The following is a 15,640-nucleotide window of genomic DNA, read 5'->3' as shown; positions in this document are numbered from 1 at the left end:
GTCAAGTTGCATCAACCGATTTAAAATCATAGAAATATTTTGAGCTAAAATCATCTGGTTGAAATGAAAAGATGCAGCCTTTGTTCTTTACTTGCAAATTTGTAACCATCACACTGATCCATAGTCTGACACAACCCATTGTAACCATAGCAACTTAAACTATTCATCTATGATGCTTGGAAAGGAGATATTGCAACAAAATGTTGTTTCTCTAATTAAAATTCATGCAAACATTATCACTTGCAGGTGGTCTTGGTACTGAAAATAGAGATGATGTATTCTATCTCTTACATGGCTTTTTGTGCTATTAAAGAAGGGATTTTTGGTGATACAGTTTTTCCTTTCTGGAGTTAGTGCCTATCTCAGCTCTTTCAGGCCACCTTTCAAGTCAACAGGGACTAAGTGATGGAACATCTGAAAATATTCTTAGTACAAATTGTTTTACTGACATAGCAGCCCAGAACAAAAGCAGTTATAAACATCATGCAGAAAATACCTCCTTTTGACATTCTGACACCAGTGCCTGCTTCTTATAAAATTTCACTGCTCCTGAAATTAACCCCAGTCTCAAAACTGAGCAAAGATCACTTCATTGTTGATTCCCTAACACCTTTTCCTTGAATAATAAATTACAATACAGAAAATGTGTTTAGCTCAGAACATTTTCTTCTGTTCCTGAAAGGGTGTGGGACCTCACATGGGGCAGTACCACACTGGAGTCAGGTTGAGCAACACCCTTGCCTCCAACCAAATAAAAATCTCATAATTGCTTGTAATGCTAGCATTACACAGTAGTATATTTTGGATAAATATGGTATCATCATAGGAGAACCTTTGGAACTTTCCTTAAATATATGATGATGTCAATCTGTTTTATTTTACTCATTTGGTAAGAAATCAAAACAAAGTTTGCAGGAAAAGTAAGAATTATGACATCACTTTGACTCAAATTTTATTCAGATATTTATCAACCTCAGTGGAATCTGAGGAGTTTGATCAGGGATCTGAGATAAGCTTCTCAGAAAACCCCAAATAACAGCTTTCACTAAATGTAATACAGATGCTTGATTTCTATTCTTAATTTATGTATATTAGCATGATTGACTGACAGGGTGGAAGTCAGCCTGGCCCTGCTGTTTACACACAGGCTGAGGACCTGCCCAGGCATTTTTCTGTTCTTTGCCATGATTCCCTTTACCACATTCCAGTCAATGCCAATCTTGGGATCTCTGTTTGCCCCATCTGTTGTAGAGCTGTCAGTAAACAGCTGGACATTGTTTGAGGACAATCCTTGACTCTGCCTCCAGTGCTGATGAGCTGTGAGGGCAGAGCCAGGCTCTGCAGGAACCAGAGCTCAGTGGGAGCAGAGCTGGGATCAGTCCTGGTGCCCCACAGTGATTCCTGGGGGGAGCTCATGGGAGCAGAGCTGGGATCAGTCCTGGTGCCCCACAATGATTCAGAGGGAGCAGAGCTGGGATCAGTCCTGGTGCCCCACAGTGATTCCTGTGGGCTCAGTGGGAGCAGAATTGGGATCAGTCCTGGTGCCCCACAGTGATTCCTGTGGATTCAGTAGGAGCAGAGCTGGGATCAGTCCTGGTGCCCCACAGTGATTCAGTGGGAGCAGAGCTGGGATCAGTCCTGGTGCCCCACAGTGATTCAGAGGGAGCAGAGCTGGGATCAGTCCTGGTGCCCCACAGTGATTCAGAGGGAGCAGAGCTGGGATCAGTCCTGGTGCCCCACAGTGATTCAGAGGGAGCAGAGCTGGGATCAGTCCTGGTGCCCCACAGTGATTCAGTGGGAACAGAGCTGGGATCAGTCCTGGTGCCCCACAGTGATTCAGTGGGAACAGAGCTGGGATCCATATTGGTGCCCAGGCACCCCCAGTGCCCCAGGGTGATTCCTGTCCCACTCGTGCTCCTCGGGCTGGCTCTGAGGGCCCGACAAGTGACAGGAAGGTGGAAAAAACTGAGAGTCATCAATCTGAATGGTCTGAGACTATCTGAACAATGCAGGCAAAAGCCTCAGAAGTCAGAGGAGCTGGAGGACGAGTCTGTGTGCTGCTGCTCCTGTGGGATCTGGGAGGGGACATTGCCCACATTCCAGGCAGATCTTTGCCCAAGTCTGTTCATTCAGACTCTGCCTTTTGCCCTGTGCTCTGCATTGCAGGCGCTGGAGAAAACAAGCTTACAAAAATACCAGGAAGAATACACTGGAATGTACAGTGAGTTTAAGAGCTTTTGGAATTAGATCAGCTGTTGCTTTTGAACCTGCTCTGTGATATGATGAAATCTCCTAAGGAATTACTTAGGAAGCTTTGCTTTCATATGTTTAATCTTCTGGAAAACCCTGATGATTACAAACAACAGTCATCCATTTGTCTTCATAATTCCATGCTACAGACTATCATAACTGAGTTAGAACAATTGTATGTCCTGGCAACACTTCAAATATATTTTTTAAGTATTTTTTTTTCTTTTAGATCTTTCTTTCTAAACAATTCAGAGTGGATTAAGTAATTGTGTGATGCTTCATTAAGAAAGGAACCCAACTCTTCAGTAGAATTCTTACCAGATATTTTCCTTCTGAAATTCAGTTGAAATGTATTTTACTAGACAAGTCAGAGGTGAAATAAAAATGTTCTCACTTTAATTTGATTCACAAGCAAAGTACATAGTTTTAATTGCATTTAGCAAAGAGAAGGATCTCTGATTCCACAAGGCATTTAAGATGTTTATATTATATTTTTTTGTGAGAATATACAAAAGTAGACTTGAAAACCAAGCTATAGACTGAGAAGTTCAGGTTGAGAATTTAAGAAGAGACCCCAAATGCACACAAGCTTGAAGGGATGGTTCTTATTCTTCTAATAGGTTGCTTTTAAGTATGGATTGTAGTTACATAAAAAACTGCAAAGAAATCTTTATACACCCTCTACCTTCAAAGAGAATGCCTTCCAATGTCATAAATACACCTTTTTACTTAATTGTTGCCTATTTCAGATCAGGTTTCAATGCTTCTGATCTAAATCTAATCACTGGAAATTCTCCCATCTTGGCTGCTATGTGCTCACTCCCAGGCTTCTATTAAAAGAGCTCACAGCTCAGTTTCTGTATCATTTGTTAATATAAACTTACTGTGTTGCTACTGGTGCTTTTCTATGAAGGTTACTCTATGTTATTTATTAGTTAATTAAGTAACAGACAAAGTTCCATTTCCTGCAGATCCAAATTATCCTCTAATCTCAGCTCCATGTTTTCTGGCTTCTAGACACACAATACTGTAAAATAAAAGCAAACAGCAATATAGGAGAGTTTACCATCTCCATCTAGTTTTACATTAATTCTTTTGCTGTTGGCTTCTGCAAAGCTGTGGACTAAACCCAAACCACTAAATAGACCAATAACATATATTTCACTTGTAATGTGCCCTCTTATTTTAATGCTGCAGTCTCTTGGTGTTTTATACAAAATTATGTTGCTTTGCCTTCAGTAATTTCCTCCTCCATTCCCTCTGTATAGATGGAGGGAGTACAGAAGAAAATAATTAGAATGAAATTTATATTCCTAAATTGATCTTAACCTTGGAAGAATGAAACAGTAAGAAAGGAGTTTTTATGTAGCATTTGGTTTACATTACTGCAATACACTGAAAAAAGTTCACAGTAAAATAGCCATTATCTGAGGAGATATGGATAGAAAAACAAATTAATATTTTTGAAAGAGAAGAAAACAAAGGAGTAGTCATGGATTTGGATGAGTCTGTTTAAGCTGAAGAGTGAATTGGAGAATGTGCCATGGAGAACAAGTTTGCACTGGGAAGACAATGGATGTGATGATCTAATAAGTCTCATACATCTGAACTGTATGATTTCACCCCCAACAGAACCTTGTTCTCTTCGTACTCCCTGTTCCACAGAGCAGTAATTATTGCTAACAATGTGTCTGCTTGCTGGGGCTTTCAATGTGCCAATCGTGGTGCAAAGTTATTCAGCATTTAAAATATGCTGAGCACTTCCACAGATGGGCTTGTGAAAACAGCAAATTTAGATGTTCTTCAAATATTCAAAATTAGAACTCACCAGGGAGACACAGGCAGACCCCTCCTATTCTGCACCAGAGGTAAGTGGGAAGTACTCTGAGAACACCTGAGCAGATGATCTGCAGCTTTCAGCAAGTGGCTCTTTATGAGCCATGGGTTTTTTCCCTCTGGAGAAGGGTGTCCCTCAAAATGATTCACACTTCAGTCTGGATGGGGATCCATGCTTCATCCAAATAAACAGATCCTGGAAAAGTGAGATGCACTTTCACAGTGACATTTTTTGTTTTGTCTTTCTTTTCATATCACAGCAAATATCTGAATAATTAACTCCATTTTTCAAAGTATTTCTGCTGTTTCTCTTGTAACAACATTAAACAGCACAGACATTGCAAAAACCAAAACCAAACCCAAACCATGTTAAATGCCCATTGCTTTCAAATCCAGGTATGAACAGCAACTGCCTGTACATTATAAAGTCCTGCATGTCCCTGATTGCCACCTCTTGGTGTCCCCTCCAAACCTGCTCACAGGCACACAGGGGTTCACAGCTGTTACACAGAACTCAGGGCTTTCAATGCCCATGGGAAGATATTTCCTTAGCTTACAAGGCCATGCATGAGAGAAGACATTTAGTCAAATTCATCAAAGTGAAAAGAATGCAATGTATAAAAATTTAACAATATTTTTCTTAAAACATTGGGACAATTTTATAAAATTCTTCTATTGGAGAGCTGGTTCAGAGATGCTGGCAGGCACACAATAGGTCTCAGCTTTGACATGAAGTGAACAAAAGAATTTAACACCTCTTCCTTGGACTCCAGATTACTAGGGAGCAAAGGTAACTGTGGAAGCTCTGAGGCAATAATGAGTGGAAGTTGTTGTGATGGAGAAAAAAGATCCAAGCAACAACAGATGCATTTAATGGGATATAGAGAAAGATGAGGGTTAATCTGGTCTCCTCAAAGCTTTTCCTTAGGTTTCACTGGTGATGCTGGGATGTCAGTGTCAGCCAGTGCATCAGTTATTCACTTAGAAGCTTAAGCTACATGTGGTAAGAAATTTAGAAATTACAACACCCTAAAATGTTGACTGATGATTCAAATTCCTTCTTCGGTTTTTGAGACCACTTGTAAAATTCCCATCCTCTCTGAGCATTAAGAGTATGTAGGGCTGGTTCAAGCTTGCCTCAGAGCCAAACAGCTTTATCTTGTCTGAATTTGCAGCAAGTAAGGAAATTGTCTGCTGCTGTGTATCACTAAGTTAATGAAAACACCATCAAAGGGTTGCATTTGAGCATCTTTCTAAATGTTGTCTTTTGAAAGGAATGTAATGGGCACTGACTGAAATTTAGTACTGTGGTTCAAGAAACAAAGGTTTTTTATGAGACACTAACTGAAATTTAAGAGCTGGGTTGGGTTTGCTTCTTTTTCCCATTTCAGAAAGTTCTAAATTACAAAATGCTGGTCGCAAGCAATCGGTTTCCAGAAGCCTGAAGCACCTTTTCCAATCATCAAACAAGTTTGTGAAGACTCTGAAACGGTTTGTCATTCCTTCTCTGTTCCAGGCATTTTGAATTTTGGCAGTTGTGCTCTGTATTAGAGAAAAGAACCTTAGAAATATGTGTGAATATGCCACTACTGATGAGACAGCAATTGGTCAGAATGAACTGATAAAATCACAGATGTGTAAGACTGGTGCAGCTGACAGGAAAATAATGCTCCAGCTCCTACTGAAATCAATAGAATGTTTTCCTTGTTACTTTTGGAAGTGGATTCAAATTGTTACAGAGTGAAATATTCTGTGTAAACCCAAAGTGCATCTACTGAGCTGTTTGAAAGCATTACCTCTGGTTCTGCTCATTAATGAAACTACAACATTTATTCATTCATAATATAAAGCACAGAGCTCAGATAACACTTGAATAGTCCAGGCAACAAGCTACACACGTAGAACTCTGACATCCTCAGCTGGGTTTGCAACCCACTGTGACCCATCTCTCAGCCCTAATTATTTGTTTTAGCAAATGGAAGTTGCTTATGCTAGATTATTTCTTCTTCCATTGCCAGGAGTGTTCAATTCGCATTTTCTTCTTTGTATTATGATAATATTTTGATTCTTTCAGAAGAGCTCTCCAGAGTCTTTAAATTCCCTGCAGTAACTACTTAACATATGTAACTAATTGTGAGGGTAAATATTGAAAGCAATGATCTCTATAAACAGGTTTGCAGATATGTTGGCCAAATTACACTCAATTATACCAATGTAAATCCATAATAACCCAACTGAGTTACTTCAGATTTGCTCTGAAGTAAAGGAGTGCAGAACTAAGCACATTAATGATAAGTTTTAGTAAAATTTCTGATTTCTAAAGGGCATAAGGCCTCCATTGTGTACTGTGTACTCTGTTAAAATTCTCACTGAAACTGATGTCAGTGGCTTGCACAGATCCATAATCTCTTAGATTCATGTAGTCTCACATCATCTAAAGTGATAAACTTCCCAAATATTTTTCAGAATTTACTGACTGAAGATGCATGATCTTATATTACACAGAAGTTTAGACAAGATGTTTCACTTTGTCTCCTTAGAACTTGACATCTATGATTCTTTGACTAATTTTGGCATGAATGTGAATAGACATGAAAGGTTTTTGATAGTGTTTCCTTCTCTCTTTAGGGGACTCTACTTATCTGTTATACTTTTTTACAAAGACAATTTGTTAGTAACCAATGAAGATCAAATCCCAATTGTGGAAATCGATGACTCTCACAGTAGTTCAGTTATGCAGGATTTCCTGTGGTTCACAAAGGTAATGGGAGTCTAATTTCATCTACTGCTTCTGCAAATGTGTTGCTAGCAATGCATAGGCCTTAGCTCATCACTCTGAATGTATGAAATGATGTCAGTAAAAAGCTGAATGATGAAATGCTCTATCACTCATGTTAAAGGCAATTTTCACAAACCAGTCATGTGGATTAAATCCTGACTGGGCCACTGACAGTGATACAATTAATTCTTAAGGTATGATCCTAGATGAGTGATTGCTATGTGGGTACTTACAGGTTTTATGGACATTTAGAGCAAGAACCTAAAGAAATAACCAGGAGTTTTAAATTTGATACTGTGGTTGTACCATCACTCAAGTTGTCTCACACTACTTTTTTTATACCACTAAGATCAGTAAATCAGTTTTGCACAGCAGTCCAAAATCAATTGAAACAGGTTCATGTTTACAGAATGCCTCCTGCGTGAGTCAGTATCTGTGCCATGTTTATCCAGTCAGCTGATTCCCGTCTGCAGAAACACAAAATGTGAAATATCTACTGATTTTTCAAGTCCAAATTGCATTTTAGTATCACTTCTGCTTTTGCAAATGCTGAGAACAAGAACTGGTTGAAGTGGATGTGTTTTTGCAGCTGTCGTGCATGTGGGATGACATCAGGTGGCTGAGGCAGAACATGGCAGTGTCTGTGTCCTCATCCACAGCACTCCAGGCCAGGCAGAAGATGCTTTCAGCAGCAGCCCAGCTACAGGTGGGTCCCAAGGCATATTTCTGGCTGTTAGCTCAGTGACTTTCTGCTCTGCAAAGGACAGAGCTGCCAGCTGTCCCTAGAACTGTTCTTTGGAGCAGCAATCTCATCTCCAGAGAAATGAGGCACTGAGTCTCTCCTGCCAGGAAGGAAGGAGTTATAATAGAAGTAAAGAGCACGAATAACAAAGGAAAGAAACAATAGGAAAAAAGAACAAAAGAAATAGAAAAAGAAACAAACAGGTATGAACCAGTAAATAATGACTAGGCAGAGAAGCTTGTGAGTTTGCAGATTGAGAATTCAAAGTTATAATCCTAATATCTGCTGCTTGACAGCCTCTTATAGGCCTATTCATTATTAATTATCAATCTCTTAATTAAGCATTTAAAGAATGTTCTGTTCCAGCCCCTGCAACAGATACAACCTGAGTGTTCCCGAACAGGTCACTTAAATCCTTCTATGTCTCAGTTCACTACCTGTTATGCAAATAGAAATTACACTTTCTCCAGCAGAACATTTCTACCTTTATTGCAAAGCTTTGAAGTTGGGTTAAGTTGGGTTTCACGACAACATGAAATCTCTAGATGGCAGGCAGACACTTTCATTAAAATAGTTACTTTTGTGGGAAAATACATTTTCAAAAAGCTGTATGCTTTTTGTTATGGAAAAAGTATTTCCAGGCCTCACTTTCTGTTGTTGAAGCCACCAGAACTTTCCAAAAAATCAGTGGTGCACTGCTGGCATTACTGCAGATGCTCACTGCTGGACACTGCAGGCCACACGTCCCCCCAGGCTGCGTTACAAGGACCTGGTGTGCAGCCCCCCCTCACTGTGGGACCACTGCTGACAATATGCATGGGGGGTTTGTTCTACCCCTTTTGTGAGCATGCTGGGCAGGAGAGCAGCCTTCCTGGGCAGCCACCTGTCTGGACTGATTTCCCCAATGTGCCCCAAAACCCAGCCCGCTGCACATTACTGGGGGAACACCTGTGTAAGGCAGCAGCTGCTTGTCAGTCCTTTGAGCTGTCACTAGAGGAAGTTTTAACTGTATCTGCTGAATGTTCCCCCTCTGGGGTTGGCTCAGCTCAGGTGGCACACATTTGGTTAGTTCAGCTCCATTCCCCCTGCGCAGATCCCCTTGAACAAAAATCTGCCCTGGGAGATACCCAACATCCCCAGGGTATCGTGGTCTTATTGTCTACCAGAGAGGCAAAGTGCAGAGCTTGAAACAGAGAGACACAGCAAATATGCCCATGTGGGGCCCCTGCTGAAGTTGTGCCAAATTTATTGCCTTAAATGTCTGTTCTGTTGGCTTGGTCCCTGAGGAGCACAGGGATTGCCACCCAGCTGCCAACAGTGTGTGGCCTCATGGGATCCACCAGTGGAAGGATCTCAATAAAGTTTATATGGTTGAATACTTTTTATTGAGGCAGTTAATAGACTGACTCTGCAGGAATTTAGGACAGAATGGAAAAGATCAGTGATGACACAGCTGCTCAGGGACTAGATCAGTAGACTGAGACACAACAGGGACTGCAACTTTGCCTGTTGTTACCACCAGACAACTAAAGCAAACAAAGCACAAGTGATGGTGTAACCAGCTAAGCAGACACAAAACTTTTTTAGGGCATGAATCAGTCCCGTATTGATATTAGTAGGTCCCCCATTCCCTGTGCTAGAATGTCATTCACAACACAGCAATAATAAAGAACTGTTTGTTTTCATCTGGGCACATTCATGTGCTGCAGTGATTAATATGACAATTAGATGGCTAAGAACTACTGCCAGGATCTGCCCCAGCTGGAGACACGGGGAGTAGCACAAAATGTACACTCAAGACACCCAGAGTCAGTCAGAAAAGGAGACAAACCCCAAAAGGTAGAACAGTTAAACAAGGCAGAGGAGATGGGCTATAGAGACCCCAACAGTCTGCCCTGGGAAGAGATGCACAAAGCTGAAACAGACACCTACTGCCCAAACCCAGGCACTGTGCTGACTACTGAGAGTTTATAAACAATTTAATAATATTGAAGTTGATAAGTAAATACTGCCTGCTAACTGCAGATAATTAATTTCAGTATAATCTATCAGTTTACAATGTCATTAAGTTAATGTACAGCACTTCCCCAAAGATACAATGTGCTTCATTGTGAATACAAGTTTTCTTTTTACACTACCCTTCTCCCTATCCAGCTTACTGTAGATCTGTTGAAAAATCACAAGTAATGAGCATATTTTAAATGTTATGCATTTTTCTTTACAACATCTGGGAATCTCTTCAGTGGCTGGTCACTGGATTGAGTGTGTTTGCACCTATAAGCAGATGCCTTACTGTGTGAGGAAAGGGATTTTAACCAAAATATGTATTTTATGTGGAGTCTTTTAAAATTACTTTTCTTTAATCCTCACATATTTTCCCGGAGAGCTTTGCCTTGGTAGTTTTGTGAGTTTCTGCCTGTTTTGTCTAGCACATTCTTGGTATCTGAAGTAAAAGGATTTGTGTCTCTTCAAATCCTGTGCTTCACAAGCACACTCCACAGTTTAGCTCCAGAATTATTTACATTCAGCACAAACATGAGGGTCTCTTGCTTTTGTTGCTGAAAATAATCTGAATAATTTTAAAATGGAGACCAGAGAATGGAGATTACAGTTAATGAACATAGCAAAAAATATTTAAAGTGTCTGTTATGAGTGATTAGGGGAAAAAGGAAGAATTTTATATGATGTCTGAGATTTGGTCGTGGGAAGGTTCAGATAAGCACCCAGCTCTTAAGCAAGTTCAAATCAAAGGAATCACCAGCAGACCAACAAGTGCTTTCAAAAATAGCATCCTTCATCTTTACATGACTGGGCAAAACTAGGAAGTTTGGCCCAAATAAGTGAATTTCTTTGCAGTAAATAGGTGAAGTAATTTGCCTTTTACAAAGACATTGGGTCATAATAGTCTTTCTGAAGTTCTTCATTAAACATTGGAGTAAACCCTGCTGGACCAAATGCATCAGAGGATCCACAACTCAATCCACAAAGACAACCTAAGGGAAAACATTTCCTTTTGTCACTAAATGGTATGACTGTAAGGCAAGGGTTTGAGAAACACAGTGTCTCATTTTTAGTGAAGCCAGTAGGAGTGATGTCAATGAGCACAAAGTTATGTTTCAAATTATACTCTCCTGACATGTGATAAATAACTTTCATTTTGTATTTGTTTTCTAGAATTTGCTGGGAACTCACAATTTAGGCAGAGTTTTTTACGAGCCAATCAGGGATCGCCATGGCAATATGCTGATAGTTATTGTGAGAGAAGTGGAGAGTCTGTACTCATTTTTTAATGGCAAATGGATGCAGGTATCCAAACTACAAAGCCAGAGGAAATCCCTCTCAACTCCAGAGGAGCCAACAGCATTAGACATCTTGCTTATAACAATCCAGGTAGTGCTTTGCTTCTCTTACTGTGTGTTATTTGCTTTTGTAAAGCCTGTGCCAGAGCCCTGATTTTTGGAAGCGTTTTGTAGACTTTTAGGCCTTAGTCCAGTGCCCAATAAAATTAATGGCAAGGCTCCCATTGAGAGCAAAGACTTATATGACTTCCAGTGGATCTGGGATCAGATCCTTAATATGCAAAATATCCATGAGATTCTAAAGAAATTACCTCTAAGTCCTAGCAGAGAATAGTAGTTTCTATCAATTTTGGGAAACCAGGCTATGGAATTTTGTAGCAAGGGATATAAAAAAGCTTTAAAATTCTCTGAGATGTTCTTAAGCACCTATACAGACACTTAGAATTTCTACACTCTGTAAGATTTTTCCATCCAACCTTGAAAACTAAATCTAGGTTTTAAACTTTACTGTTCTACTTAATAAGCTTGTTCTGTGGGGTTCAGGGTTCCTTGGAGCCTGGTATAGCCACTAAGGAATCCTTTACTGACCATAACCCTCCTTTAATTTCTGCATCACATCCTCCTAGACTTGCAATTAGAGAAATGCCAAGGTAAGGACTGATCTCAGAAGCTGCTTGGCACACGCAGCTCAGTTACCATCCCTGAGTGGGGGTTTAGCCCTTCAAGAATTCTCTCTGAACACACATTAAACAGAGACAGTTCATGTTAAGATTAATACATGTTTTCTGTAGGTAACAGCAGCCAATCTCCCTAAAACTGTTGCACAATTACCCAAAATACAAGACAAATCATTCTTAGTCCCTTCTTTAGCACTGTCCATGAGATGATGGCTGCTGGGGTTAATTTTTGAATTAGAGGCACTTTCTGGGGCACAGACTCTGCTTTTCGTACTGGGAAGTGACAGGTAATCAAAATATATGTTACCAGGTTTTAGGAATGTTAAAAAATTTCCAAAAGACAATAAAACTTACCTGATCTATGCTAGATTTAATGTATTACAATGTGTTAAAGGTGCAGAAAATTGTCAATCTGGGCAAAAGTTTTATATTAGGAAAAGCAAACTAAAGTCCTGATCAGATTTCCACAGAGATCCTAGTGGAAAAAATGTTCCCCTAATGGTTTACACATTCCTATCTAATGCCCACCCTTTCTTCTATTACTTGTTTAATCATCGAGTGGGTATTTTGTTCATGAAGTGCTTGTGAAAATGAGGGTCTAATTGCACTGGTCAGAGCCAAGCATAGCACTGGCAGATAATTTGATGGTTCCAAGAGTAAAGGCATAGGGCCAGGTGTCTTAATCCTCACCCACTGCAGAAGCACACATTTCTCAGGATGGATGGCAGCAGACATCATTTTTCAGGTAGTTTTGGAGAACTGCTATACATAGCTCTAAAAATGTCTCGTGGCCTCAGCAAATTCTCCATCAATACTAATTTCTTCTAAGCACTATTTGTTGATAAAGATATTTGTTCAGAAAACGCTGCCACTTGTTCAGTTTTGCAAACTACCAACCCCCATGCTGACAGAGATCTTCCTGTTGACAGCAGGTGATACAGAGCAGGTTTTGGAGAGATGTGGGCTGGATCTCCTTGGGGACAGTCCTGGCTCCTGCAGCCCCTCTCTCCCAGCTCTCCCCCAATGCTGTTCTGCTCCCTCTGTGCAGTCACCAACCAAACCCAAACCAGGGAACTGCTCAGCTGAAAAACAACTGCTCCTTTTCCCAAGTTGTTTTCCAGAGGAATCAGTTCCCTGACCTGGCTCACCACTGAAATGATCAGACAGGAGGCAGAGGTGGGGGTTATTTAAGCCAGTTTAAACACCACGGTTGCAGAAGATTGAAACCTCAGGTTGTCAGAGCCAATTCCTGCATGACACAGAGACCTTAGAGATCCTGTGTATGGCTTTAAGTGAGAAGTTGTCCAAGTGTACCCGAGCTACCAGAGATTATTCATATGCTTAAGCATGTGCTTAAATGCTTTTTGAATTGGGAACGACGGCTGTAAAAACATTTGTTGCTTTTTGCTCCCAAACTCTTTTGCTTATGTGGAAAAAAAAGAGGAGATTTTTATGTAGGACTTTTCCCTTAAACCAGGACATACTTTCCTATCACAAACGAAGTCAGCAGCGCCTCCCTCCTGGCTTGTACCTGGGTTACCTGAAACTCTGCAGCTCTGTGGATCAGATCAAAGTGCTCGTGCTGCAGAAGCTGCCCAATGTCCTGTGTCACGTCAAAATCCGAGACAACAGCAACGTCTCCAAGTAAGTGAATATAGAGATTTACTTACACACAGAGAGAGAGAACAGTTGGTTTAAGTTTGAAACAATTGATCAAATGCTAATGCCAAGGCAATTCTGCCATTGCAAAATTGTAGGTGGCAGCATGGTTTGGCTCTGGTGTGTGGCAGAAGGCTTTGGCTCCAGCCTGTGCCAACCCAGAGAGCCCTGCTGAGCTGAACAGGTGCACCTGAGTTTCCCCAGCACTCTGAGAACCTGTCCAGAGCACATGGATAGGGGCCCATTGGTTGCTAAGGATGGTATTCCATGGTTATTCCAGTCCTGCACAGGGGTAATGACCTGTTCAGAAGATCATAGCCTGCAGCCCGGACTCAGCCTTCAGTGGATTCAGTGCCACCCTTTCCGTGGATTTTCACTGACTGTGGAGTGTTGGTGTGGGGAATTTTTCTGTTTATTCTGTTGTGTGATATCTGGTTTTTTCACTCTAAACCACAGCAAACACACAGCAATTGAAAACCATATTTATAAATGCAACCAGCCAACAAACTTCTGTGCTTTGGAAAAGCCATTCTCCCCTTGTCCACTGCTTCCCCCTTGTCCATTGGCAAGGGCCCTGTTTGTACTGCCTGGTCCTTGCCCAGTGGAAAACACATTTTATTGACCTTTTTCTGGAGCTTTTTAATCTTGTGTCATTTCAGCAACCAGCTGAGAATTTAGCATGAGGAAAAAGGAACTGGATGTTTACATAGACAATGAGGATATCCAGAATGTAGTAGTGAATACTAACAACAATGTTGGAAGGAAAAGAAAGGCTAAGGCTTCAGAGTTTATAGCAATCCTTGACTCTTGAAGTTTCAGATCAGATTTTTATTTAGGAACAGATTATACCACAACTATTACTTGTCTTGTAGTGGGGTTTCCTGTACATTCTTTTTTTTTTTTTTTAATATTTGATGCTGGCTGCTATTCAAGACTGAATACTAGGCAGGGTGAATTAGGGATTGGATCCAGAACTATGATTCCCATGTTTATCAGGTCTCAAATAGAGACACATGGAGGAAAGCAGGAAGTTCTGTGGTTGCAGTCAGTAGAAGATAGTCCTTCACAGAGATCACACTTCCTGCTAATTGTAGCAATTTCAAATGCATGTATTTTAAAATATTGTGGTAGATAGGGAATGCAGAATGTGAAAGAGAAAACCTGGAGTGAGAAGCCTTACTGAAATATTTCAAAGGCAGTTGGACTTCCAGAGGAATGTTCAGCCTGATGTACATGTGCTAGAAAAATAAAACTTTTCAAAGTTCAATCAAGATTGCACAAGTTTAGAATGTTTTGGTATATGAGGATTAAACTATCAACAGATCCCAAATGCACATACACTGAATTCCTGCTTGTGCATTGAACTGTTGTTATATTTCTAATTTTAACTTGACTCAACATACAGAGATGAGTGGGAATGGATCCAAACACTTTCTGGCTCAGAATCTGTGGAAAGTATGGATCATACTTCAGACTGCCCTACTCAATTGTTCTTGTATGAGCTCCAGACAGCAGTGAAAGCTCTCCTCAAACAGATCAATCTACCTCTGCATCAGGTATTTGCCTTTGTGGGATGTATCACCTTTTTAAAACCCCATTCTTAAGAACACAACAAAAAGCTACAAAACTCTCACTGAAAAGTAGGGATTCAATGTCAGGGTTGCAAGAAAAGCAAAGCAGAGAAGTTTTGTATTCCATTGTTCTGAGGGGGAACACCTTCAGTAAAACAGTTCTTGTCCTGGACATGCGAACAGGCAAGGATTAAGAGGCAAATTTCAACTGCCTGCTATTTTCTTCATCTTTTAGCTTATTTGTGCAACTTCAGGCAGGTCCAAATAGGCACTTTTGCATGAAAGTTGTAGATTTGAGCACCTCTATAAAGCTGACAAAGAAAAAGAGGCGTTTTTGTAGGCAAGCACAGCAAGTGACAGTTTTCTGGGAGGCTTGAGTGAGGCTGTAGGAAAGGCCCAGTAAAGACACAGCATTTTGCTGTTCTTTTGCACACAGATGAATGTACCCCTTCTAAAACACAAAGTCCCAGACCTCCAGATTTCTGTGGGTGAGGAGAGGTGTCTGGCTTCTGGCTTTACATTTAGGTACAAGAAATGCATATGTGAATAAATAAAGTCGGGGAGAATAATCTATGATGTGAAAGATCCATGAAAAAATAAGCTAAGAAGTTTGTTTCTTGTTTACATGAATTCCATTTTATTTTGGTCTGCAAAGGTAAAGAGGTCTTAAAGCAGAAGTAAATCATCTTTATATTCACTTCAAGGTCTGTTTGTCCAGCTAGAAAGATGTGGTCTTAAAATAAATTAACCTGGGTTCTACATTTCTTGATTTTGAAAGGTTTAGGCTTTGCTTTTAAAAAGGAATCCATCAGTGCTTCACCTTCTGG

The 15,640-nt window shown here is 40.4% G+C and overlaps 1 protein-coding gene across 1 annotated transcript in view; it reads left to right on the top strand.

Moving 5' to 3' along the window:
• Nucleotides 1-15,640, top strand: part of ANKFN1 (ankyrin repeat and fibronectin type III domain containing 1) — a 66,176-nt gene that overhangs the window by 38,498 nt on the left and 12,038 nt on the right. Inside the window, exons 9-14 of the mRNA XM_066565981.1 lie at nucleotides 5,478-5,577; nucleotides 6,715-6,847; nucleotides 7,455-7,571; nucleotides 10,782-10,997; nucleotides 13,061-13,227; nucleotides 14,648-14,798. Of these exons, the coding sequence (XP_066422078.1) occupies nucleotides 5,478-5,577; nucleotides 6,715-6,847; nucleotides 7,455-7,571; nucleotides 10,782-10,997; nucleotides 13,061-13,227; nucleotides 14,648-14,798 (884 nt within the window). The remainder of the gene's footprint in view (nucleotides 1-5,477; nucleotides 5,578-6,714; nucleotides 6,848-7,454; nucleotides 7,572-10,781; nucleotides 10,998-13,060; nucleotides 13,228-14,647; nucleotides 14,799-15,640) is intronic.

This window comes from Molothrus aeneus, chromosome 26, assembly GCF_037042795.1.
Source record: "Molothrus aeneus isolate 106 chromosome 26, BPBGC_Maene_1.0, whole genome shotgun sequence".
Classification (NCBI taxonomy): domain Eukaryota; kingdom Metazoa; phylum Chordata; class Aves; order Passeriformes; family Icteridae; genus Molothrus; species Molothrus aeneus.
This window is presented reverse-complemented; position numbering and strand designations above follow the sequence as displayed.